This window comes from Chroicocephalus ridibundus, chromosome 15, assembly GCF_963924245.1.
Source record: "Chroicocephalus ridibundus chromosome 15, bChrRid1.1, whole genome shotgun sequence".
Classification (NCBI taxonomy): Eukaryota; Metazoa; Chordata; class Aves; order Charadriiformes; family Laridae; genus Chroicocephalus; species Chroicocephalus ridibundus.
The window spans coordinates 9,945,855-9,973,387 of record NC_086298.1 but is presented as its reverse complement, the minus strand read 5'-3'; the positions used below and the strand labels follow the sequence as shown (position 1 = coordinate 9,973,387).

Genomic DNA, 27,533 nt, shown 5'->3' with positions numbered 1-27,533 from the left:
TGCTTCTGTCAGCCTAAAACTAAACCTGCTTTTTTGATGAGATCGAATTTTGGCTCTCCGGAGCTCTCAGCTCCTTCTCACATAACACTTTATTGCCTTTATTGTCTCTGGGTCTGCTAATTCTGTCTGGATTTATTTCTTCCAGAGAGCTTTAGCTGCCGTTCAACCAACTCCCGACTGCGTGTAACATGAATGCTACAGCGCTCACTCTCAGACACGGAACGATGCAACAGTCCTCATATTTTCTAGACAAGCACAGCTCTGTTTAGTAAATACATAAAAATCCAGCAGCTATAGCTGCAGTGCCTGTTTAATTTCAAGTTCCCTTTAAGAGTGTATTTAACACCAAAAGGCTTTGGACACAGGCGGCCGGCAATAATCTGGACAGGGAAAACAAGCCGTAGCATAGGGAGCGTGTAGAAAGCGCGGGGGCAGCCTTTTCCTATGGATTAGTCTTCAATTTCTATCACTTGCTCCCCGGGGAAGGAGTCACCGCAGCCGGTGGCACCCACGGACACGTGAAAAGGATGGGAGACGGGCAGGGAACTGCAGAGCTGGACAGGACGGGCTGGGCTCGGACAGACAGGCCCGGGAAACGGCCCTGGGGCAGACAGATAAGCCCCGGACAGACGGACAGGCCTGGGACAGGCAGACACACAGGCCCCGGTGCAGCCCCCATCGTCCGCTCCTCCGCGGCCGTGGGGCCGCCCCGCTCGGTACGTCCCCGAGGGCGGCTTTAGCCTCTTCCCGTCCCCAGGGCCGCCGCCCGCCCGCCCGCCGGGGCTGGGCCCGGGTCCCCGCGGCGCAGAGGCGTCCCCGGACAGGCGGCGCCGCCGGCAGCTCGCGGTCCCCCTCTAACGGCGGGAGGGAGAACGCCGCGTCCCCCCGCCGTCCCCTCCTGCCCGGGCGCGGAGGGCAGAGTCCCGCCGGGTCCCCCAGGGCCCTCCCGGCGGTGTCGGCGGGGCAGCCGGCTCCCCGAGCGCTGCCCGCGGACCGAGCGCTGCCGGCCGCCGACCGCCCGAGGCCGGCGGGCGACGCCTCAGCGCCGCGGACTACACCTCCCACAGTGCCCCGGGGCGGCGGCGGCGGCAGCATAGACCGCCATTCCCATAATGCGCTGCAAAAACACTTTTTTAAAAAAATTCTTTTTATTTTTATATTCCGGGCCGCCCCTCCCGCCGCGGGGCCGTTAACAAACGGTGAAAAAAACCCTCCCTTGTGCGCCCAGGGGCAGAGGGCTTTATTCCCGCCCGGCGCCCTCGCGGTCTTCACTTCCGGCGCAGCCGCCAGAAAACTACATCTCCCAGCATGCCCTGCGGTGCTGGCTACTCTTCCGGTTCCGATCGCGGCGGGAGCGCCCCCGTCCCCTGGGAGGGACCGGCGGGCCCAGGCGGTGACAGGAGCGGCGGCGGCGGGGCCGGGGCAGCGCGGCGGGGCGGGGGCAGCGCCGCCGGGGGCCCACCGAGCTCCCCCTCTCCTAGCGCGGCCCGGCCGGGCTCGCCGCTCCCCTCGGGCCTGGCGGGGTCACCTTCATGGGCGGGCGGTAGCGCGGGGCCCGGCGCACGGCGGTGCCCGGGGCCTGGTTGAGGAGGCGTCGGCGGGAGAGAGCGGGGCCCGGGGCCGGCGGTGGGGGCCGGGGCCATGTTCGTGCAGGAGGAGAAGATCTTCGCGGGGAAGGTGCTGAGGCTCCATGTGTGCACCATGGAGGGCGCGGAGTGGCTGGAGGAGGTCCCCGAGGACACCACGGTGGAGAAGCTGAAGGAGCGATGCCTGAAGCACGTAAGGAGCGGTGTCCCGGCCCGTCCCCCGGGGCCTGGAGCTCGCCTCGACGGCTCCCGGGCCGTGCGGTGCGCTGGGAGGGAGCGGCGAGGCCGGGTCGGGTGTGAGGCAGAGATAGCGCCCAAATCTCTGCGCTTTCGGCCGTATGGGGAGGGTTCCGGGCTGGGGCTGAAAATCACGGTCCGGAGGGAGGGCAGGCAGGGCCCCGTGTGATGAAAGCTGATTTTTCCAACGCCCTGTAAGTGTCTTTTTTTTATATATATTAAAAAAAAGAAAAAAAAGTAGCACAAGTAAACAAGTGGGTTTGTGTTCTGGTTTTCTGGTTTGCTCTGTCTGCCACCCCCCCAGATTACACGTAACTGTTCTATATAGAAAGCAAATGCCCCTTTCAAGAGCTTTGCGTGTTGGTAAAGGAGGATTTTTGGGAAAATTACTTTGCAACCTTGAGTTACAGAATTTGGCATGCGTTTTGCGGTAGAGTTAGAGACCACCAGCTCCTCCGTGCACTTTACGAACTGGTCACCATGCGTTGCAAGAGACTGGTGAACTGGCTTCTGATGATTTCCCCTCACAAATTATAGCCTGATTTGTTTCTTCTTTATATTTAAGAGCAGACAATGAAATTAAAAACTGCGGAGGAGAACTTCCCTTTTTTTGAAAAAGTCCTAGTACAGCCTCACCCTGTGTTGGCACAGTAGCCAGTAGCGTGTTCGGTGGGGAGGTGGTTGGCTCGTCTAATGCTCTCCCAGTGCTCTAAGCAGTAAGGTCTTAATGGACATGTCCAAAGCACAAATTACTAATCACTGGAAGAAAAAATGCATAAAAATGCACAGGCTCTTTGTACTCAACATGCTCGATTACCACTGGTGTGTTTGTGGGTGTTAAATGTTAAAACCAGTCATTTCAAAACTATTGGACTGAATTTTGAACATCTGCCATGAGAATGTTTTACGTTAAAGCAAAAACGTGATTGACAACAACAGCGTTTAAGGTTGTGACCCATGACCAGGACTGTCCTAAAGTCTCTCATTCTGGAAGCAACACAGCATGGTCTGGCAGCTCGAGTCGTAACCTGCTGAATTTCTTGCTGAGAGCCATATAACTTTTCAGTGTGAAAAGCAAGAGCCTTTACTCCCATCTCTGTAAGCCAAATTTACTAAACTGCATTTAGTAGTGGGGTTTTGTCTTCAAAGTCTTGCAAAGATTATTTTTTTCCATAAAACACAGTTGCAATAGGAGAAGGTACCTGTAATATACAATTATTTAATCCCCATTTGAAGGGTAAAAGCTTTTATTTTCTGAATGAGGGTGCCATGAAGTACAGGTGGCCAGCAGCCCAGGTGCCCTCTACCTTGGCCCTGCTAGTTACTTGCTTTCAACTAGAACCCCTGGAAACTACAGGTCACAGCACACACTGTTTTTTCTTGTCCCGTAGCCTTTGCAAGTGCTTTTTGATGTCGGGATGAGAAGGGCTACATTTGGGTTTTCTTGCCTGAAGTAGGTGCGATCCTTCTTGAGGGACAGTGGGGGCACAGGGCTCCCCACGCTGTTCTGTTCCTGAAAGAAGCCTAGTGCTCCCCGTCTGTCCCCCTTCAGCACAGCTGAGTGATTAAGCAGAAGAGTGGTGCCCAAACAGGGAGGGGTAACGATTACATGCATATGTACGGAGCTGAAAGGCCTTTAATTATCAGGAAGCTTAATTGAATAGATGCTTGTATTGCAGTGTGAGTCAGGGCAGAAGACAATTGATAACTTGGCGTGATGTTTGATTTCATTCTCTCTGCTGCTTTGTACTAATGGTATGGATTTGCATAACCATTATGGATAATATATAGTTTTATGGAGGGGAAAAGTAGAAATGGAAAAATCATGACTCCTGATCATGGGTATGTTGCAATGAATCTTGATAGCACCTTGAGATAATTTATGCAGCTGTCTACTGTAAGATGCTGATTATTATGTTCCCAAAAGTCTTTGAAATTATTCTTGAAATCAATCAGCAGAGGAAGATGATACTTGTGAGGGATTTGAACTAGGAAGGTGGCCACTTTTCCCTCCATAACATTCAAATGCTTGCTGATCTCTGAAGTGTCATTCTTGATGTTGTTTTTTTTCCCCTGAATTTTGTGTTTTGTTTTTTTTGTTACAGATAAAGCAAAAAAAAAAAACCAAACAAAAAACCAAACTAAACAACCCTTCTGCTGGTTTTATCTCTTGACCTGTAACAATTTAGTGCTGATTGTTGTTAAACTGCCACCTTTAGTTATGTTGTTTATGTAGTCTGTGAACAAATATCTGATAAGTTGTTTCCCTTCTAGTTATTTTTGAACTGAAGTTTCGTCATCAAAGTGTTCTCTTGGAACAGTCACTTGTCCCTGCACAAGGCCCCACCGCCTCAGCGGGAGCACGACTGGCAGGAGCAGGCCCTGAGCTCTCCTGTGGTTTCCTTAAAAAGCAACTGTCCCTTTCGGAACCAGAATTGAGAAGGGTCAGCTTAACCATGGAAACTCAAGCTTGACTTAAATATTTTTATGGTCCATAATTCTTGTGCCCAGCGCTGACAGGCCAAGTAGAGCACTGCATTGGCCAGCGGTGCCGTAGGCGGTCCTGGTTCTGATACTCCCATCGCAAGAGACTGTTGCTTCTTGCTGAGGCTCAGGAGTATTTCTAAAATACTGATGTAAATTGTGGTCATGCACTCGGGATGCACAAACGTGGGCTGTATGCGTACGTAAGCTCTACCTCTAATTTTCCTGGCAGCGTGGGGCAAGCTTTTAATGCTTCTGTGCTTCTGCTTCCCTTTTTCTTAAGCTGTCTCAGTGATACTCGCCTGGGTTTTAAGGTATGATAAGGAGTATCTGTGGAACGGAGATGCAAGGTGCTAGTTCTCAGAGTACAAAGATAAGGTAGGTTCATGCCCTTGGGCGTTTTGGATACTTTGAGGGATGCGGATAGTTTAAGCCACCCAAGCTTAGTAGTAGGGAGTGTCAGTACTATTTTCAAATGTTTCTGTTAATAAAGGCAAACAAAACAATGCTTTTTCTTATTTTAAAAACAAACAGAAAGCCTTGTGGTTTATCAGCATTCCAAGCTTTGCAAACAGCATTTAGCATCACCAGGGCTTACAGTTTCAGCAGTTGCTCAGGCACCTGTGAACAGAAGTTTCTCACCTGCCTGGCAAAGCAGCCTCCTGTAAACTCAGTTTTGAAAAGAAATGCAAATATTTATGCTGGAAGCAAAACCATGAAACAGGAGATCTTCTTACAATCCTTCTGTACAAAAAGATGTGAGAGAGCTCATCTTCCCCAGCATGCTGCACCTCTGATGGCTGGCAGAGCAGAGGAACGGTGCTCGTTGTCCCTAGCTGTGCCCCGCAGTGCCCTGGGGCAGCCAAGTGCACCCTGATTTCTCTGCGTCGGGGTGCACCCTGAGTTGTTGTCTTCCTTTTGCTTGTGTGACACACACTTCCTCTGCACTGTGCATGGGATTCTTCTCCTCCTCACTGCTCTCCCTGTGGATTGTCAGTGCTGCTCTCTCTCTGGGCAGAAAAATGTTTTCAGTTACGCTTTAAAGCATTGTATTTAATACAAAAGCGCTGTGTTTTGGCAGATAGGGTTCTCATGAAGCAAGATTCCGCAGTGAGACCTGATGATTAGTGGTGGTGGTTCCTGGTGGGCTGTTGAGAGCTATTAGAGGCATTGCCTGTTAAGATGGCCTTTCTATTTCCAGGACATCTTAAAATGTTAAGATACGCTAATTATTTCACTGAGCAGTCTCTTTGAGATACGTGTTTGTCTATACATCCCTTATTGTTCCACGCAGTTGTTAACAAAGTGGCTAGAGGAACAAGAAGTAAGAATAGGTGTCCACAGGAATTTCTTTTAAAACAGTCACCTCTCTTTTTTCACTTAGACTTTCCCCTTATTAGTAAGTATTATAATTGCACGCATGCCCCCCTTTATAAGTGCTAGGGAAAAAAAATGGGTGATAGGTCTGTGTCATGTCCCATCCTGTCCTGCCCCAAACATACACCTCCCAGCTCCTATTTTCAAGTTCTTCCTCTTGGGATCTGACTCTAAGGATCTATAACAGTAATATTTTGAGGTGTTTGGAGAGGAGATGTTCCACTGATGTACTCTTACACATTTTGGGTAACTTGTCAGATCCATTATAGGAGGTACTCCCAGCTGCTTCTAGGCTTTAATGCATTCTTTGGCTTTTGTTCAGCAGTTAATATGCTGAAGGATTAGTAAGAAGCTTCTGTTATACAAAGCAGGACTCAAACATTCTCACCTCAATCTTATTGAGGCATCAGAACTGTACAGAAGTTCAGATGAGGAACTGAAGATCTGACTGTGTTGAAAACAAGGGCGTTAAGTTTGGGAAAAGAGCAGGTAGCTGAGTTTTCTGTCAGTTGCAGTCACAACAGAAAAGGTGATGATGGGCTAAAAGGATTCCTTTGAAGGAGGCTGGTGATGGATATTATGATGAATATGACTAAATGCTACATCAAAGCGAAGCACTGACTTCAGTGGGGTTTTCTGGAAACGTCGCAGTTACGTGAAGGGTGAATGCACTCTCCTGCAAACACTGTAAAAGTGGCTTGTCAGAAACATGTATTGAAAGAAGTGTCATTAAAAGCTTTTTTCCGTGAGCAGAGCAGGTGAGGTCAGTATTAAGTGTCCTATTTTGTGGTGAGAACAGCAGCATCAATTTTGTAGGTTGTTTTTAATTTTGCCCTTCTGGAATTGCAACTACTGTGCTTTCTTTTTCCACTCAAACAAATTGTGAGCCTCCAGATGCATTGATGTAATGTTCTTGAAATCTATCACTGTGGATCTGGGAGTCACTCTGGTGTAAAGATGAGTCAATTCAAGACCTCTGTGTGTGCACGCTCTTTTTTAGGATTTGAACTTGATTTCCTCGTGAATTAATTGACATACAATTTAGATTTGTAATAAGGAATTGAGTACAACATTCATATATGAAAAACATCGACTGTATGCTGGTTATTTATGGTTGGGAAGAAAAGTTGTGGATGTAACTTTTGTTCAGCACTTTCATCAGGTTAGGGCTCTGGCAGCCAAATCTGTTGATTACAGCTTGAAATGAGGTGTAGAAACTGCTCTTTCCTTCCCAGTTTAAGGTCAAGTATACCAAAATCACTGCTGGCAGTTGCTTGTTTAGTCTGACAGCATGCGTAAATAATAATTATTAGATGAAGCAGAGAGTCTCTGTCTCCTCTATTTTGACACTAGTTACAAATGAGAAACATACTGCGTTATTATAGTCTTCCCTTCTGCCAAACCACTGGATGCTCTTTGTAGATTTGCATTTTTAGTTCATAATACTAATTGCTACCCCAGACTTCTCATAGAATCACAGAATGCCAGGTTGGAAGGTACCTCAAGGATCATCTGGTCCAACCTTTCTTGGCAAAAGATGGTCTAAACAAGATGGCCAGCACCCTGTTCTGCTGAATCTTAAAGATGCCCGATGATGGGGAATCCACCACTTCCCTGGAGAGATTATTCCAATGGTTGATGGTTTACACTGTGAAAAATTTTCCTCTTGTGTCCAGTTGGAATCTCCCCAGGAGTAACTTGTACCCATTGCCCCTTGTCTCTTCCATGGGGCTACTTGTAAGAAGGGAGTCTCCATCTTCTTTGTAGCCACCCTTTAAATAATGGGATGTGGTGATAAGGTCTCCCCTGAGCCTTCTTTTCTCAAGGCTGAACAAACCCAGTTCTCTCAGCCTTTCCCCATCCAGCAGGCTTTCCAGTCCTTTCATCATCTTTGTGACCCTTCTCTGGATCCTTTCCATCCTGTCCGTGACTTTTTTTGTGTAGCAGGGACCAGAACTGAATGCAGTATTCCAGGTGTGGCCCGAGCAGAGTGGGATAATGACTTTGTCTCTGCTGGTGGTGCCCTTGGTGATGCAGCCCTGCATCCCGTTGGCTTTCTTTGCACTGCAGCACGCTGTTCACTAGGAGTGATCTAGTGCAGAATTAACATAGCTGTGGGTCCTAGAGCATCCTTGCTTTGCTCCAAACCTCCGTAGGCCCGACTATAGGACCAAGCACTCGGAATTAAGTGTCATAGAGATGTACTGTACTGCAAAAGTGTAAATCCACTGACAGAGGCTGGTGCCCTTGAAGGGATCATTTGGGGCGATTGGGCTGTAATGTTAGGTCTTTGAAACTGTCTGCTCAAACAAGTTCTTTAGAGCATTGGTAACCAGTTGGCAATTAAATCATAGAATATCTTAAGTTGGAAGGGACCCTTGAGGATCATCGAGTGCAGCTTCCTGAGGTAGCTGTTAATTTAACAGCATCAAGAAGGAAGGCTAGAATCCTTCCTTTTGATTATTCTTCCTATCCAGGAGCCTTGGACATGCAGGTAGTCAGTATTGTTATAGCACAATTCAAGCCTTGGTTTCTGTAATAAAATACATTCTGTGCACTGGCCTCTAGCTTAAGCTATTTAGAAGCCAGTAATTGATGGCACAGTTTGTATGTGGACAGTCCTAAGTGCAAGGTGAAGTGATTCATGCAGTTAAGCCTTCGGTCTTCTGATCTTCAACATTTATTATCTTCTGCAGTGTGTACCTGGGAGCTTGGAGGATCCAAAAACCGTGACACATCATAAGTTGATACATGCTACTTCTGAGAAGGTGCTGACAGACACAAAAACAGTGTTGGAGGAAAACATTCAAGATAGAGGTAAGATTGTCTGGTTATTAATCCTATCAGCCTCAAAACATGAGATTGTGTTTCACTATTTGGCGAGCTCCAAATAGTAACCTTTTTAATATCAGCTGTGCTTTCACATAGGAAACTAATAAGGTGGCAAAAAAGGAAGAGGAAAAAATTATTTTTTTTGCCCCCCAGAGAAAGTAGCTTGAGCAGTTTGCTTCTGTTCACTCTTTGTTTAAGAGCTGGAAGGGAATTAAGAGTTCATTAAGTCAATAAGTTAAACAGATTATTTTTATCTCATTTTCAAGGATTTTTTTTAAAACCTCCAGGGCAGTATTTATCCCTCAAAATTATACAAAATTAGTTATCATGGCTGAGTATTCCATGACAGGGGGGCTTTGGGGTGTTTCTTGAGGTCTCCAGGCCAAGCAGAAGGGTGGTTGCTGGAGTCTATCCGAGTTCCTGCAGTTTAGATCTCGTTCTGTCCTCTGCAAACATAGGTCAGAATCCATCACACTACAGTATCACTGACTACAGTAGAGTATGGGAGGTGGTATGTATTTGCTCCTGAACTTTAAAGGTTTAGGATTAAGGTAAAGGATTAATGTGAAACAAAAGAAGATGTAAAGATGAGAGCTGGAGTCAGTTTTTACTAGGCAGCTTAAGCTAATGGCCCCTTCTGGAGGTAAAGGGCAGTGGTGCAGAAAATGAGAGAAGCAGAACTGCTGTAGACTGAAATATTGTCTGAACCAGAAACGCAGCAGGAGTAAAATGCCTGGGTTTTTGCCTGAGTCCATGCAGGCTGGAGAACTGCTGCCGTGAACATGAGCAGTTTGGTGTCTCTTCCAAGGCAGTGTCACTTACCACCTTCAGAGCTGAACAGGAGCTGAGAGGTGCCATCATAGGCAAAGGCAAGGGACAGCATTTTTGCCGATTGGTGGTGTATTATTTCTAGGCGAGGTGCCGGCTCCTACAGAGTTTTGAATTGCAGTTTGCAGCAGCTAGGCAGTATTCACTGTTTAGTCATAGTAAGCTGTTGTGCAAATGCCTTTTTGCTCCTTTCCCTCTGCCATCTCCTCTCCCTTTCACGTGCCTTGTCAGGGAGACGAGATCGCGGCCAACAGCTGATTGCCACCGGCTGACTGCGCAGAGCAGCCAAGAGTCAGCATGTGGATCCTTTCGCGTTCTGATCAGCTGGACAAATGAGGGTTAAGAGCCTTCACCAGCTGTTGCTCTTGGCTGTTATGTGCTGAGCCTGACCAAGGGAACTTGTGCAAAGCATGCTTTGTTTGCTTTTCACCTGCTTATTGCAGTGGACTAAAAGCTGCCTGTCAAGCTGTATCTGGCTGAAGGACTGCAGGTGCTGCACAGGCCCATTTTGGGCTCTAACTAGTGTGTCTGCATCTTTCCACCCTTAGAATGTATGTGGTAGTAACTGAGGTGCTAGAAACTCGTAAAGCATTGTGTGAAGTTTAGAAAAAGGGTGCCTTGTAAGGGGAAAGTATTAGTCTTAAAAGCCCAAATCAAGCTCATGCCGGATCATGTGGGATATCTGAGACTGAAGACTTGTTTGCCCTCGAGAGTTGCCCCGATGGGCTACTAGTGATGCATCCCTGCTGTAGACCTTGAATTGCTCTGCTGCTGCCGTTTGCGCACAAAGGTGAGCTTCAGCCTGGTACTGGAAGCTCTCGTTGCGGCTTGGCACTTACCTTGCCGCAGTTGAAGGAAGGGCCCAGCATAGACCAAACCCATCCGCAGCCTGTCTCTACTGCTTCCTTCTCACTGAAAGTGCCACGCTTTCTTATTATGATGAGTCAATTGATGTATTATTAATGTACAAGACAACTGGAGCCTGTAATACCCTTTCTTTAGTGATGTTGTGTGAGGAGAAGAAACCAGGAACAGTCAAAGTGTAACTAATAACGGACCGTGTTTTTAATTCAGTGTGCACTAAGGAATTGCAAATACCGAAGGGGAGTGTGTAAAGCCATGCAAGTTTTAAAGTGTGAAAAAGGTCTGATGCTACAGTGGAATTAATACAGAATCAATCTCCAGGAAAAACTGAATTTGTGAAGTATCTTACAAGAACTGTTTTCACGTTACTTTCTGGTTTATTTCATTGTCATTCTCTTTCTAGATGTCTTACTTTTAATAAAGAAGCGTGCGCCACCTCCGCTCCCCAAAATGGCAGATGTGTCAGCAGAGGAGAAGGTGAGTTTGAGTGACTTCTTGACTTGGCCTTTTTGATTAACTGCTTTATTAGTGAGCTGCAGAAGGTTTACTGTGGTGTATTCTTTTTGTTTGTAGAGGCGAATGCTGTCAGTTAAATTCTAGGGAAATTATTTCACATGTCTTCCAAACTTTGAGGAAGCTGATTTTCCATTTTTAACTTTGGTTGTGAGAACATTTGCCTTAGAATAAGACATGCAGATATGCTCTATGGAAGCGGTATAGATTTAATCTTTGAACAAATGTCTAGTAACTGTATAAGCATAGTTCAGCAAGTGCCTTGCTTTCGGTTTGAAAACCCAGTAGAAATGTGTTGATTTGCTGTCAGGCCGTTTTCTGTCTTTTCTGTGTGTGGCTTGTCGCCCTCTAACCAGGTCTCTAGAGCTGAAGTGTTGGCCCCCTACTGTTCTTCTTGCTTTGTTTTATTGGAATGTAATTGTTACTGAGGGTCAGTGATGCCCATGAGGATGCTTATGCACGAGTGGTACTGCAGTTGATGTTATCGCATAAATGCTTCAAGCGATGCTTGTGCTTGACACTGTGAATTTCTAGGTGTCTCTACTTCGTCCTTGCACAGCTTTGTTTCTTCTTGCTTCCTGTAGGTATTGCTGTATGTCTCTGTATCCCTTCCTGTAGGTATTGGTGTATGTCTCTCTCTTCAGTATGGTCTTGCTGTACAGAATGTCACTGTAAGAGCATAAGTTATAAGACTGGGAAATATTTATGGTTTGTACCCTATGTCTTGTCCTGGACTATAAGCATGTACTGAAAATCCAAGGCACTGTATATCTCTGCATGATACTTGCAAGCAGCGAAGCACTTCCAATATTAAGTAGTTAAGTGTTAGTCTGTGCACAGTATTGGTACATCTCTCAATAAACCACGGGTTTGAAGAGAGCAGGCCATGTGGAGCAGAATATGGTCGGGGCACGGAGGCCTCTGAGTTCTCTCCGTGTTTGATACATCACTTTCCCTCTTTATGCTGGAGTTTCCCTGTGTGGTTAGGTAACAGAAATAGGTACAAGGACCCTACAGGTCCAGTTTTGCTCTATATTTGCAAAATGATAGTGGTGCTGTTAATCTCTTGTATTGCTAGACTGCTGTTTCTCTTAGTTGCAAGTTACAGAGCACTGCTTGATGCCTTGGTGAAGAATATGAAACTGCTCTCCGCTATGCTGTGTTCTCTGTTCTGTGGATAATGGGTTATGAAACCTGATCGTGTTTCCTATCCTTCAGAGGAAACAAGAGCAGAAAGCTCCTGATAAGGATGCTATTCTCAAAGCAACTGCAAATCTGCCCTCTCGCAATGTAGATCGCACTGTGGCCCATCATAACATGAGGGATGTAAGTATTAGACTTGACTTCTTTAACTCGCACACTAATGTCCAAATAGGCCTTTGTCTTGTATAACCTTTTCTCTTCCATGCGAATGTGATTCTCTTTTCTCTGTAAGAGAAATTCAGATGTATATAACATATTTTAAAGCAGATAGTATGACCTGTGTCTAAATCTTAAGCTATTTAGTGATAATAAAACACTCTGCTCTAAATTATGATTTTTAAATGTTTTGTTTGTCCCTGGGAAAGCCTCAGTAAGTGTATTCAAGACCTGGCAAATGTGAAGTTAGGGGTTTTTATTTCTTGAGTCTTAAATAGTTCATGTGTTTGCAGTGGTGTTTTTCTCTTCCGTGGTTTTGAAAAGAGAAATTAGGCATAAATGTTGCCTTCAGTAATCACTTGCTGATAGTCTGCAGTGCCTCTAACTGTGTCTTCAGCAGCGTGGGGATTGCTTTTACCCTTCTGTACTAGTAGGAGTACAAAGCAGCGAACCTACCTACATATTTCATGCTCTCAGAGTGCCCTAGTAACCTAAAGGGGACAACTGGCATTTAAGCTCTTTAATGTCCAACATGACCTACTGAGCATGGCGTTTTAAAAAACAAACGTCCAACTGAAAGGAATTTGCAATGCTTCAGTTTAGAAAATAGCTTTGATCTCTGCTATTCAAATTTTGATTACTAGAAAGCAAATGGTAGTCCAGGAAGACTCACTGGTTCACAGAAGCGAGTAGCGCTGGTACGGAGCTACCGTGACTGTCGTCTTACAGCGTTTGTGCAAGGTGAGAGTCAAAGTGTTTCTGTGAAGCAATGAGTTTTCTTGAACACTGCACATCTTGTGGTGGTACTGGGCAACGAGCTGTGGTAGAAATAAAAGGACTTTTCTGCCCGGTAGCTTTTACTCTACGTGGAGCACTTCACAGGAAAGGCCTGGTGCTTCTTGAGAGACTAAAGAACGAAAATAAAGCCCTAATAAAGCAACCATCTGTACAGGGGGCCAGGCTGCTGCTGAGATACTAACAATAGAGATATTAAGATTTAATGATGTCTGGTAACTTCCTGTCTCGATGTTTTGACAGTTTCCTTTCTTGCAGTTCCAGACAGAGCTCCGGAAGATCTTAGTGTCTCTCATAGAAGTTGCGCAGAAATTGCTAGCACTGAACCCAGATGCGGTTGAACTCTTTAAGAAGGCAAATGGTATGAACCATATATCTTTATAGTTACTAGTTCAATCCTGGGAACTTGTTTGCTTCCATAGCAGAAGAGAGGGCTCGCGGAGTGAAGTCCAGACCTTGATGTAATAGCAAAGCTACTACAAACTTTGTGGCAAAGATTTCACCTTGTGGATATAGATTGTATAAAACTTGGGAATTCATAAGGTCCCTTTGGGACAGGTGAGAAGTTCAATTTAAAAATAAAATCATTGGTACTGAAAAAATTGGAAAACTTCACAAGTTGCGCTTTAAGGATGGTAAAGAATAGTTGAAAACGCACAATGAGATAGTAAAATGAGGAGAAAGTGTAGCTGTTAAATTCAGTTTGTGGGAAATGCCCTTGAGATTTGCCATGACCAAATGCAACTTACGTTCTAGGTAAATGATAAATAGATATTCAATGAATCTCATATATATTTACTTATGTGGAAATACCATGGTCATGTGAGAGTTGGCTGTCTTTAATTTGAGATCTTGAACACATCTGGACAAAGTCTTTGTCCTGGAAGAATCTATCTGAGCCAGACCAAGCTGAGTGCAACAAATTAAATGATGAGATAGCAAATTCGGGGCAGAAACAAAAGAAGGGATGGAAGAGAAGAATGGGGTTTGAACTTAACACATGCCATTCCATTGAGAAAGGGGGTTATTTTAGCTTGAAGTCAATCTGAACGTTGTTTTGTTTGTGTATGTGTAGCCATGCTGGATGAGGATGAGGAAGACAGAGTGGATGAGATAGCTCTGCGACAGCTTACAGAAATGGGGTTTCCAGAAAGCAGAGCTGTCAAAGCCCTTCGATTAAATCAGTAAGTGTACTCAGCACACTGCCTGTAAATTACTTGATATGGTTAAAAAAAAACTTGCATATTTTTTTTCTGAAGTCTCCTTATGTGGGTCACCTAAAACTAGGTTGGAAGAAGCACTAACTCAAAGAACAGTGCTGCCGCAGGCAGTGCGCAGGTGCGGGTGGCACAGGGAAGGGGAAACAGTGCTGTACTTGCTCTGGAAAGAATAGCTGGTCTGTGGTTCACAAGGCTGCCGGGCTCGCACTGTTTCCAGTATTAAACTCACGTTTTCTTCTGCTTTTAGAATTCAGATTTTACAGAGGGGGAAAAAAGCAAACCTAGCCCATCCACGTTAGTCTTTCAACTGTAGAAAAATATTTTGTGCTGATCTTTTAAAAACATTCCAAGAATATTGTGAAGTCCAGATAGCAACTGTAGGAAAATACAAGAACTACTACATTACCTCCTGCCCTAAGAAGAATCAGCTGTGCTGCCTCCCTCCTGAGAGGGCTTTGTTAGGCCATTCTCAAATTTCTAGTGATAGAGAATCCACGATATATTCCAGTCACTCTTTGCCAGTATCTCTGCCTTGTGGCCCAGAAAGACTTTCTCCCCTGATGTCCTCAATCTTTCACGTTGTAACTGAAAAGCCAAATAGGCAAAGGTTTTCCTTTCCTTTCTGTGAATATGTAGTAATTCCCGTGTGTCAAATGAAATTACATGTTCAGTTGCCCTATCATTACTTTGCCTCCTCTGTATTCATTGGGAAGAGATGTGTTGGGGTGCTGTCAAGATCCCTAAGCTTGAGCACTTGCACTGGATAGCAAGTCACCCTGTTACGGTCGTGATGTTCTGTTCCCTGGGGCTGGCCTCTCCTTCGAGGCATCACAGGTTGCTTAAGTCACAGTGGAGGAAGAACAGAGTGGTACATGTCCAAGTGCAGTTGCCTGTGTTGAATTTTGTTCTTGCTCAAGGCATATTGTGCACGCGTAATGTTTTTCACTCTCTTTTTTCTTTTTCTTATGGTGTTAATGGCATTCCTTGGTTGCTGGATGGATGTCAGAGAGATCTCCTTAAGAAGCAACAAAGCAGCTTGCATCTGAGATGTGGTTCCATGTAAATTTGGAACACGCTTTGTTTGCAGTTTTGTCAACAGTTGCAATTAGGCAGTGTTTGTCTGTTGTGAAGTAAAGCAGATGACGTGGGGAATTAGGTGACTCCCTCAGAAATGCCTTATAAAATCTGGGTTGCAGCTGTCCAAGTTGGACTTCATTCCTCTGGCTTCAGAGAAGATTGTGGTGTCCCAAATGCACAGAGAATTAAGGTGCTCTGAGACTTGCTCCAAAACTTTGTTATTTATGATTTTTCAGATACTAATTAACCTGCAAGTCAATATACCATGGGGATAAATGCAAAGGCAAATGTATGTGGAACACTACTGTGCATCTGGAGTGTTTCTCACCCCTGTTTTTGGATTTGCGTTTCAGTATGTCAGTGACACAGGCCATGGAGTGGTTGATAGAACACGCAGATGACCCTACAGTGGATGCACCGCTCCCAGGTCAGACTCCAGCAGAAACCACAGCTGAAGCTGGCGCATCCTCCGCTGAAGCGACTGCAGGTCCTAGTTCAGAAGCGAGTGCGGAAGAGGCCAAGGATGAGCTGACAGAAATATTTAAGAAGATCCGGAGGAAAAGAGAGTTTCGTCCAGACCCACGAGTACGTGCTGTTTGTTTCGCTATATAACTGTTAGGATTGGAAGGGACTCTGCGGGCACCATGAAATCCAAATAAATGTTTAGTTAATAAATGAAATGGGCCATCTGGGTAGACGTATATTATGCTGGCTTGACAGTATTTTAGTGGAAGTCTTTAGGGACTGTTTAAATTCAGGTTGCTGAAAGCGATATTACCTAATTAATGCATCGCTGTCTCAGATAGCAGTATCTACATTACTGGCACTGTTACTTCTGCACCTGAAAATTAACTGGTGGGACTGAAATGAGCTGCCAGACTCCTGGCATTGCTTTCTATGACTGCTGTCTAGGAAGGAAGGGTTGCAGGACAGGAGTAGGTCCTTTTGCTGTGGAAAAGGACGGAAGGGCTTTGTTGTATCTAGAGGGCAAGGAAAATTATCACCAGCAGATTTAAGTCTTGCAGCAAATGCAGAAGTTAATCTTTTTTTTTCAGAACACAGTATTAGCTGAAGTGAAAATACGTGCTGTTATCACACTGTAAACTCACCAGGAGGTGCTCTTTAGAATCTAGCACTTTGTTTTTACAACTAGCTGTTTCTTGAGATTTTTGGTTAAAAGCTGCAAATGTATTTGATGACCTGGGTACAATTTCTAAACGATTAAACATTCTCATAACAGTATCTAGGTGCGCTTGTCTAAATACATAACACTCACTAGCAATATAATAAATCCAGGAAGTGAAATTAAATTGAGTGAATAGAACTGCAAATGCGTGCGAGCTTGATCTGTCAGCGAGATGTGCACAAAAGCTTTATGATGTGAGAGAAGTTCTAAAATAAGGTGTTTCAGTCCTGCTCCTCTCCTTTCTGCCCCAGGTACACTTGCGTTTCGCTTTGCATTCAGCTTTCAGGGCTGAGGATAGGAACTACCGTCACTCTTAAGATTTATTCTTCTTCCGTAATAAAGGCACTTTTAATATAGGGTATTTGGAAACTTCATAGATAAATCACTTAGTGGTCTACACATGGAAACGATGGGGGGTTTTAGCCCACAAAAAGCTCCTGCACAGAAGGTGAAAGGATATGATTGTTCTCATTTCTGTTTTAAATGGTACATTATTAAGCTGTGCAAATCTGCTACAGGCTGTCATTGCCCTGATGGAGATGGGATTTGATGAAAAAGAAGTGGTAGATGCACTCAGAGTAAACAACAACCAGCAAAATGCGGCTGTGAGTACAATGTCACTTCTGTTCCTTATTGCTGTAATATGCGGTTCAACTGATTCTTTTCATCATTGAATTGGTGATGTTTTGATCTGTCATAAAGCCCAACTGTTACTGGAGATGAAATGAGCACTATATAGTCTGTGCCTCTTTCAAATTAGATGCACAACTAGAATAAAAAGGTTTTAGACTTCTTAGGAGGAACTCGGCATGCGTGAGGCCGAGGCTGATCGGGTTGGGATAGCGTGTGTGGATTTTCAAAAAGCTTTTGAGAAACTCCCTCGATAGAGTCTGCAAAAGAGATTATGCTGTCATGAGAAAGGAAAAGGTATTCCCAATAATTAATAACAGATTAAAGTACAGGACTAAATGATCAAGCAAGAGATTCAAGCCATGGAGCATGTAAATTACCATGTTGCAGCAATGCATTCTGCAGTTTATGGGATCAAAAAATATGAAGGTGTACAAAGATCAACTAGTCCCCTCCTAGTGGAAGATATGTTAAGGAAAATTACGTGGGCACAGCTGACAGCCAAGGCGTCTTCTCTTCTTAAGCATCCAGTGCTGGCTCCTCTTGGAGAGAAGATATTGGCCTGGATGGTACTTCAGGCTGCCGCATTGTAACCGTGTTGATGGGGCTCCTTTTGAGGCAGTACATAAGTAGGATAACACACATCTTCCCAGCACAGCTGCTGTTCCCATTGAAATAAAGGTGTGGGAGCAACACAGAAATTAATAGTAATCTAGTGTGAAAAGAAACATATAGCTCTGTCTTTAACCGTGAGAGGAAAAAATATTTTTAACATGCCACATTATCTGAACTTCTGAGACGCTTTCATTCTGATGGAATCGATCATGAAATCTGTTGTGCCTGGTGATTTCTTTCAGTGTGAATGGCTGCTGGGAGACAGAAAGCCTTCTCCAGAGGACTTAGATAAGGGAATTGACACCAATAGCCCTCTCTTCCAAGCCATCTTAGAAAACCCAGTGGTACAGTTAGGGCTGACCAACCCTAAAACTCTACTAGGTAAGTCCTGCTTGGGTTCCTTATATATGTGTGTGTGTGTATATATACATACACCCTGTCTCTGTAGTTGCTAGCAAATAAGAATAGAGACTGGATGATGACGGCACACTTTGTGGGATAGGTGCAGCTCTGTACCCTTTTCCTCTCTTTCAGCAACTGTATTGTTTGTTTGCTTCATACTGCAACTCAGCTAAACCCAGAACAGAACTTGGGGCTGTCCCAGAAATGCTGCTAATTCCCCAGGCTACTGGATTACACTTGCTGAACTCAGAACTTTAATAGCTGCTGGCTGCAGTGCTTTTGTGGATTTAGGAGACCTTTTGTGTGCACCCTTTGGCCATGAGGGGAAAAATCAGGAATGTCTGTCTAGAACGCTGGTTATTTCACAGAAAAAACAAGGCTGTCTCCTGCTGTACAGCTTACTGTGTGCTGCGGCCTGATCATTGGGATGGGAGATAACTTGTGGAAGGGTAACCAAACAAGAAGTCTGAGCTCAGGGCTTGCCTATCAAAGCTGAGATAACGTACGTGAAAATACACTTTGCCCTACTTGAGTTTCAGCTCCGTGGTAAAGTCTCTGTTCGCGGCCAGAAAGGCTGTGAGCACAGCAAGTTTCCAACTGATGAGCCCGACAGTGAAACACAGATCTCGGATGAATTGGTGTCTGACGCTGGAGATACAGAAGAATGACATTGGCTCTGTGATGCATATAAAAAGTCTTGCATTTAGTCTTTGGCTTCAAAATGTAGTTGAAGACTTGCTTTTAAATAAAGGGTGTATGCACAACTCTTTTGAGAGAGCTTTTAAAAATACTACTTTAAATGTAATTAGGAGAGTTTGCAAGCCTTTAAATAATTCAAGAGCAAGACCTTCCCACCCTGATTTCTGAACAAATGGTCTCCATTTCCAACCAGGGTTCCATGCTGCAGCTCAGAATATAAATAGAAAATGAAATGCCATTATATGCGCTTGTAAAGCTTGGATGAACATCTGAGAACATATTCCTAATGATACATCTGCAAATTGCTTGTGTCACAGAATTTAATAATGAATGTTTGCAACTAATTAGATGCTTACAGAATGCTGATAAGTCTTTAGTTTTAAGCTTTTGAGTCTGTGTAAAAGAATATAGTTAAAGTGGTGAGAAGCGAGATCAGTACTTGATTCTGGGCTTTTCTGTAGGCATGCTGCATGACCTTGAGCAAGGTATTAATGATGAGCCTTTCAGAGGTGCTGGGTACTTAGAGCTCCCACTAAAGTCACTTGGAGCATTGTACACTCACGCTCCTGGCAAAATTAAGACACTGACCTTGGTGCCGCTCTGCCAGAGTCCGAACACTGACATTTGGGTGACTTCTGCATAGGTCAGATGTGCAAGTGCTTTTTTTGTCCTGTTCCGAAATGACGGCTCCACATGTCTGGTAGCCCAGCTCAGTGTCTGTCACAAGGCTTATAAATTATTGCCTGGACTGATCTTCTGCCAAATTTGCAGCTTAGCTCTTCCAGTGGCTGTCTGGTTCCTTCAACATAACTAGAAGAGTGAAAATTAACACATTTTAAAAAAACAAACAAACAAAACAACAAAGCTTATTGTAAAGACAGCTGTGTATAGAAAGAAACTACTGCTTTTAAATATTTGGATCGCTGTCACGGTTCAGAAAGGGAGGTGATTGATCTGCACAGCCAGCCTTTCCCCTTCTGCCTGGGTCTAGCCAGGTGGAACTGGCTGCCTCCCTGCCACCCTCTACTCTCCAGATCCCGGGAAGGAGAAAGCACACGCTGCTCCGAGGGAAGATGCTGCTTCCCTTCTGGCTCCAGGGGCCTCTATGAAAAGAGAGCACTCTGAGATTTGAGGCTCAAGGGGCTACGGTTTTGCTGGCTCTGCTGCTCATTCCTGGGTAGCCTTTTGCTTACCTGCTTCTTATTTTGCTGGCTTAGTTTTCTCTTCTGAGGTGTTATGAGAGAGTAGCCACAGGACAACTGAAGTGCGGCACAGGAAAGCAAAGGTGACAGAGGCAAGGGGGGACAGGGCTTTCTATGAACTGTCTTGGTTAAGTACCAAAGAGGAAAAAGATACTGGTGCAAGAACTAGCCATTAAGAAATCTAGGCTGGGACATGGAAGATCTTCGATCGCAAGAGTGGAGTTGCAGAAGACTCTTCCCCCAGGAGTATTGGCAGCGAATGACCCAGTTCTACGATGGGCATTCATAAATGGGTGAATTGCACGGCAGGTTCCCTGCTCCTGCAGGTGGACACTTCTAAGGCTTTAGCTCTTCAAACCTGTGTCCTTGAGGTTTTGTGAGATGGACCATAATCCAGGCTGAGTACTTAATCAGCCTCTGTCTGCAGTGAATCTGATGCTGGGGAATGGGGGAAGCGTAACAGCCTGTAGCATCCCAGGCTGTGGAGACTTAGGAGCGCAAATGGTAAATGTATTATCCCCACCGTTTTTGGGTGATGCTTGCCCACTGCCTTTGAGTTGCAGCTATTTCTAACTGTCCTGTTGTTGAAGCATCCCGAACGCGGAAGCCTTTGCTGACTGAAGGACTGAGTGTTGCAATTTCCATCTCTCGGCAGCCTTCGAGGATATGCTTGAAAACCCCTTGAACAGCACTCAGTGGATGAACGATCCAGAAACTGGGCCTGTCATGCTACAGATCTCCCGAATCTTCCAGACGCTGAATCGCACGTAGAGGGGAATGCCAGTCCACTGTGCCACTTCCTACTGTCCCTCGCGTCACCTTCTCCTCACCGGGAGGGTGCTTGGATTGTCTGGGGAGGGGGGCGGCTGGAAGGGCAGGGGGGGCGATCCCGTCTGAATGGGTCTCTCGCACGAGAGCTTATGTAGTTACAGCCAACTGCAGTTAATTGCCTTGTGGATTTAGTGTTAGTGGAAGAGGTTTGAAGACTTGTTTATGTTTTCAGGTATTAGGCTTAAAATAAAGTATATCAAAAAATAGGAAAAGGTTTTGTGAAAACGATTATGAATCTGATTGTTGGAAAGAAATACGATATTGCTTGTTAAAAAGGCCTGTGACAATAGTTTTCTAGCCAGTTTTGCTAGCATCTGGCTAGTGTTTACAAAAGGTCACTGACCACTAGCATAGGATATTAATCATCTCCATACAGTATTAATTTATGGCTATATCAAATTATAAAATGCTTTTTTAAATTGATTCTTAGGAAATGTTTTTTAAAAGTCCAAATATTGGGAGAGCAAGCACATTTCTATCCAAACTTGTTTATCGTACGTTATAATTTAAACAGAGTAATTCAGAGATGGAATTCTTTTAATAAATAGCATTACTTTTTCCTATTTATTTTCTGCGTTAGTGTTGTTCCAGTCCCACAGTGGTTGTACTTGTAGGAGGTTCTCTGTCAGCTATGTCAAAGATGCAGTATCTCTTTCACGGCAGAACTCGCTACACCAAGGCTTGGATTCTCAAGTTGGCTACAGTTCATACGTTCGTACTCTGCCATATCCTAACGCGAGGATGTATTCATGGAATGGGGTTTTTCCATTTCTGTGTGCATGGTTTTGGAAAGGGAGACTTGTGGTTTATGACTTTGCTTCAAACTGTTTACAAAAAAGCAGCTAATTTGCATGGGTTTTTCACTGGTGATCTGTAAAGAAGCAGAACTGCTTAGGTTTTTATCTTGTTTAACGTATTTAAGAGCACGCTTGAAATTATTATCTTCTTTGAGATAGAAGTGGTGTTTCTTGACACTTATTTTTACCTTGGAAATACCAAGAATGTCAGGCGGTGTCTTTCCTCTTTTGTCAGAAAACTGACTTGAGATTTCAGACAGGAGTTGTGAGCTCTTAAGAGCAGAACTCACTGGTAAATATCCAGCTAGTTTTTAGGATTGGGCTCTGCAGGTGTTACTTTTTTAACAATCTGAACAAAAATGGGGTTTTGTTGTCGAATTAGTGAAACATGATTGATGTCTGTCATAATCCCTGCCATGTCTTGTGTTTTCACAGCTTTTTTTTTTGGAAAGGAAGGCTCAGCAAGCCCTGCCCCTCCAAAATGCAGAGTAACCAGATGGAGACCCTGTCCTTAAGTAGCACAAAGGGCTGCTCTCAAACAGAGACATCCCAAAAAGCTCTGCAAGTCTTTTATTTTTTCTTTTTTTTTTTTCTTTAAGTGTGGGTTTGCCTGGGTTTTTTTGGTGCGGTTGGTTTTTTTTAAACAAAAATGTAACAAGACACAACCCGAAACCCTACAACAAGTTTTGGCCTGAACTTGGCATCTAATCTCTGCTGTTACTCAGTTGAGGCACTGGAGTTGCCAATTTCACATAATTAATATGAAGGGTGGGGAAATAAAGACAGCTTGAGATTTTATCTTGACTTACTATCCCAGTGTTTTTTTTTTTTTTGTTATTTGTAAGCTCATGTTAAGCTTTACAGTTCATGACTGCTGAAATATTTACTTCTACAGTTAGAAATTCCACGCTTTATAGAGGTACTGCTTCTGTTCAAATTGAACGGTAAAACCATTTTCCCGGCCTCTTGCTAATAACAGATTGACAGGATGACATTAAATTGTCAACGTGTCCTAGAACCGTAAAAGCTGGGAACCCGATCCTGCAGCCCCGTGAACTGAGCACAACTACTCGTGAGTAGCTGTGCCTGAGTATTGTAGTGTTATGAAAGCTTTTGATTATTTTGTCCATTTTTTTCTTACTCCCTGTAGCTTTTTGCCTGTAATACTACCAGAAGACACTATTACTTGAAACTCTTAGAGGCACAAGTCCTTCTCTACCAGTCAGGATTCTTGTAAATATTCCTTTTAATGAGTGTTTTTAGAAGACAAAGCTGGGAAAAACTACCCTGTAGTTTGATGGGAGTTTTTTGGCTTCCGAGTAAGTGCAGGTCCAGACTTATCGAACGGATACTTTGGTAGCAGTCGTGGTCTTTGAAGAACGTGAAGGCTTGTTGAAATGCTTTTGATTTCAGTAATACGTTTATCAGACTCTGAAGTGGCTGTAGAGCTTCCAGACAGACCAGGCGAGGATCATCTGTCAACTTTAGAGTAATTTAAAAGTTTGGCATCCGGTTTGCTGGCGGAACCCAGGGGCCTGGCCATATGGCAGGAGCGAGCAGCACATCTTGCCCGTACCGGCACGGGAGGAGCTGCCCCAGGGCTGTCTCTTACTGCTTCCAGGGCAATGTGGATGATGAACTTGTACCAGCTCCCGGCTTTGAGGGGGCTGAAGCTGGGCACATTCCTGGTATGCCGTGTCTGACCCACTTGGGAGGAGCAGAGTGGCTCGCTTCGAAGGGTAAAGATTCTGCTGCTTGTGTATCTCTGCTTCAACCCCACAGCAACGGGGTCAGAGTGTGATGCTGCCAGGACCTGCTAACGAATTGTGCGTGTTCGTCAGTGTCAGTTTGATCAGGGTGATAAAAGCTAGCAGAGCTGCCTCCCTTGGTATGCCAAAACGCAATTGCTGCCACTGAAACTTATATAAAGTAAGGGGGGGGGGGAAGCATCAGTAAACCAAATCATGCTTAGGTAATAGAAAAAGGTAGGAATGCCCAGGTTCAACAACACAACCTAATAAGCGGTTAGAGATCTTAGGGATAAAGGAATACTGCATCTTTAAAATGCTTGAAGGCTTTGAGAATATGTGGTTATTTCTGGATTTCATTATTCCAGAGCTCAGCACTTAAAACAGCTGAAGCGTTGGAGAGTGTGTTCTTCATCTGCCAAACCATTCTCTTGCTTGGTATGGCTTTAACGTCCATGGCCCTGCTTGTCTTTCAAAAACCTACAGTTTCCAGTGGCCAATAGCTGAAAGAGGCCAGAACTTAGGAGGCATGATGTTTGCAGCAAGGCATAGGAGTTGATCTAAAACAAGCAAAACTACCCTTGAGGTTGAAGGAACACTTGCTGAATTGATGAAGACATCAGTGGTGGTGTTAGGGTAGGAACTGGTAGCAGACGAGGGAGCTGCCTGTTGGGTCCGTTCCTGCTTCAGCACAGTAAATGGAGGGGGGAGTTAAGTCCACTGTGCTTGCAAAGGCATTGATTGTCCCGATTTTTACAAAATCTGCAAAAAAAATGATAGATCTCTGCTATTGAGTCAGAATGTGCGGACGGGTCTCCAGGCACAAGCAGGATGTGTGCAGTAAGAGCTTTGCCTGGTAATCATAGAATCATAGAATGTGTTGGGTTGGAAGGGACCTCTAAAGGCCACCTAGTCCAACCCCCTGCAGTCAGCAGGGACATCTGTAACTAGATCAGGTCGCTCAGAGCCTCATCCAGCCTGGTCCTGAATGTCCCCAGGGATGGGGCCTCCACCACCTCTCTGGGCAACCTGGGCCAGTGTCTCACCACCCTCAGTGTGAAGAACTTCTTCCTCACGTCTAATCTAAACCTGCCCTGCTCTAGTTTAAACCATCGCCCCTCATCCTATTGCCACATGCCCTTGCAGACAGCCCCTCCCCAGCTTTCCTGGAGCCCCTTCAGGGACTGGAAGGGGCTGGAAGGTCTCCCTGGAGCCTTCTCTTCTCCAGGCTGAACCCCCCCAGCTCTCTCAGCCTGTCGGTGTTAAACTGTCCTGTTCGGTGGCTGAAGGGCAGAGGACAGGGCGATCTGTCTGGGAGCCAGCGAGAGGTCCCTAAGCACGTGGGAACAGGAGGTTCAGGTTTTAAAAAAAAAAAAAAAAAGACATTTTTGTGAGAAGAACTACTCACAGGAGTAAGGATTTACAGGTTCAGGTCCTGTGCTTGCATCTCCGGTGTTCAAGTTATAACCAGCAAGGACATGTCATATTTAAGTGTCTCATCACACGGTCGTGGGAATATTTGGAAGCCTGTGGAGTCAAGAAGTAAGGCAATGGGCTGGTAGGTGGCTAATACAAGTCTTACAGTTGTAGCTCTTTGCCCCGTTGGTTGATACGGACAATCTTCTACCTTTTGATATTACGTGACTCTTGAAAGCTAGCTATTTATTTAAATATATATAACTTATAATTTTGTCATCAGAACACTGATATCTTTAATAGAAATGTACTATACGGAAGTTTGTTCTCAGGGCTTCGTATTTATACTCTCTTTATAGGGGGATGCATTTAAAGGGATGTATTTGGAAAATTCGGCCACTTTACAACTTGGACCTTGATTGTCTTGACCTGTGAGCCTGAGCTAGTGTCCCCCTCCTACCGAACCTCTCCTGTCTGGTCCAGTCCAAAGAATCTGCCGGTCTCTCTCTCCCTGTGAGCAGCGACGTGAGTCTTCCTTTCACGTTGCTGCATCGCTCTCTGGAAATGGTCACACAAGGTTGCCCCGAAACTTCACGCTTTGCTGATCCGTACAACCGTTTCAAGGATGCTTCTGCTCTCCGTGCAGCTGGAAAATGAACTTGCACGGTTTCTAAAGCAGATGTCAGCGCGCTCCTGCTCTCCTGGGGTGCTGCAAGGTTCCATCCTGCAAGAGGTGGGAAACCTTCAGCTAATGCTGCTTTTTGGCTGCTTTTTGGCCCCTGTCGCAGGTGCGTCCCAGAACCTTGACCCCCAATTTCTTTCCTCACTCTTCTGGAACCAAACTTGTCTTTTGGTGATTGATCTTCATATCCAAGAAACACTTGAGTGGTTATTGAAATCCTTTTTAGTTGGGACTGTTACAATTTTTTTTTTTTTTTAGGTGTTGTGATTCACGGGCTGAGGATCTTTTAATATATTTTGAAAGTTGTTGAAATAAGCATTGCACCAAACGAATGTATAGTGACACCGTCAGCAAGTATTGCCTGTGGAAGGGGTTCAGAGGTCACCGCTCATCTCTGCTGCAGCGGCAATGCTACGGGAGTAGCGCGCACAGGGCAGCGAGCGTTTCATCCAAAGTAAATACCCCGGTTTTCTACTTTTAATAAATAGCGTTTTTATTAACTAGCGGAATAGCGGCGCTTGCAGCTGGGTCTTTCCATCCGATCACAAGTCCTTTTGCTTCGAGGCATAAGCAAACCACTGAGTGTAGCCTCCTCTCTGGACCGATTCTCCTTCTGAAGGATTTGTGCTGGTTCTCGGGGGTGGGACGGGGGGGGCTCGGCCAGGCTGACCCCCACCTTGCTGCGCAGGACACGGCGAGCGGCGTATTGCGTCGGGTGAGTGTGCTCTCGTGGTGGTTCTTCTCACCTGCATCCTCACGCTGAGGTGTAGCAAAAAGGGGTTTTTAAGGACCCCCCTAGACTTGAAGATCCTTAATGCAGATCCCGTTCGCAGCATGTGAACTTCAATAAATGTAAATGCATTAAATTCTTACTGAATTTGGGTATAGTTTTATATCGTGCTCAGGGGAGAGGGAAGAAATTGGATCACGTTTTGAACTAAGCCCCACAAAACAAAGTGTCTTTGTTGCAGCAGGTAACAGAGGCCTGTAGAGATTTTTAATTTGCATATTTTTATCATAGTTTAATGAACTGTACGAGAATGTGATTTGCTATCCAGCACTTAGCACCAGGCAGCATCAGTAAAACTTTATTGCAAGGTACTGACTTAACATGTTTTTTCATTTCACCTGTGTATAAAATAATTAGGTACAGCATATGATAATTTTGATCTGGCACTGGCACTGACGTGTGGCATGCACAGCTGTTTCTAAGATGTAACCTTACTTTTATGAAGCTTAATTAGGGCGGACGTCACTGAGCCTGTGGAATTCAGGGTTCATTCTGGACACGCTCCCGTGGGTCACTGCCCTCCCCCCGAGTGGGAGAAGCAGCAGGCTTTGCTCCTGCGCAGCAGCCTCGAGGCAAAACGTAAGAAATGCTACTAATTTGTTATCCTTCTCAGCAGTCGTCGTTGTCTGCTGAAATATTCCTGGAAGCTACGGAGGTTGTTGGCGAAGCCAGACCTGTTCGAACTGAAACGGTCGCGTCTCTTTAGCGTGTGGAGAAGCCGTACCCGCGGGTGAGGCTAGAATGAACGCTGAGTCTTTAAACCTGCTCACACATACACACTGAAGACACTGACGTTGTGTGTGCTGTAAATTTATAATATATCTTAAAAATAAAGTTTTTGGATTTATTACGAGGTGTTCTGAAACATCATTTTCAGGAGCAGCAGAGGCTTATGAATCCCCATCGTTCAGCGTTCCTTGTATCTGCAGACTGCTTGGAATTGTTTGGCAGAAAGCCAGATATTTCGATAGCTGGTCAAGAAACCAGAAATTGTGTAGAAAATCCTGGTTCAGTAGCTGGGTCTGCACCTGGAAGTTGTTTGTTTATTTTTTTTTCTTTGGGAAGTTGCGTTGGAAAGATGCGTTGCGAGGGCCATGCGAAACAAGATTTGGTGATGCCCTGGGACGAACTGATGCCATTTAAGAGGGCTTTATCTTTGACGGTGGTTGGCTGATAAGTTGGAAGCCTTTTCTTCCGTGGCCGGGGAACCCTCGGAAGGGGAAGTCGCTTGAGCGACGGCAGCTGGCGGCGTGGTGGGATGCAGCGACGTGACAAAGCCAGGATGTCGTGTGTGTGTCCCCCGGCTTGGGCAGCGCTGGTGCTGCCGCTGGCTGTTTGGCAACGAGCCGGGCAGCTCCAGGCC

General features: G+C 45.1%; 1 protein-coding gene across 2 annotated transcripts; it reads left to right on the top strand.

Moving 5' to 3' along the window:
• Positions 1-1,343: 1,343 nt before the first annotated feature.
• UBAC1 (UBA domain containing 1) lies at positions 1,344-27,020 on the top strand. 2 transcript variants are annotated; one of them, XM_063352942.1, is made up of 10 exons: positions 1,344-1,779; positions 8,381-8,501; positions 10,612-10,685; positions 11,940-12,047; positions 13,119-13,236; positions 13,951-14,059; positions 15,526-15,757; positions 16,877-16,963; positions 17,846-17,984; positions 20,562-27,020. In XM_063352942.1, the coding sequence occupies exons 1-10, from the start codon at positions 1,642-1,644 to the stop codon at positions 20,675-20,677; spliced, it is 1,242 nt and encodes a 413-aa protein (XP_063209012.1). In that variant the 5' UTR covers positions 1,344-1,641; the 3' UTR covers positions 20,678-27,020. The 2 variants fall into 2 exon arrangements, with proteins under 2 accessions (XP_063209012.1, XP_063209013.1); XM_063352943.1 differs by having other exon boundaries at positions 1,345-1,779; positions 13,134-13,236.
• Positions 27,021-27,533: the final 513 nt, after the last annotated feature.

Coding starts and splice junctions, on each gene's coding strand:
- UBAC1 (XM_063352942.1), top strand. CDS start 1,642: ATGTTCGTGCAGGAGGAGAAGATCTTCGCGGGGAAGGTGCTGAGGCTC. Junction 1,780..8,380: donor AGGAGCGATGCCTGAAGCAC/GTAAGGAGCGGT, acceptor TATCTTCTGCAG/TGTGTACCTGGGAGCTTGGA. Junction 12,048..13,118: donor CCCATCATAACATGAGGGAT/GTAAGTATTAGA, acceptor ATGTTTTGACAG/TTTCCTTTCTTGCAGTTCCA.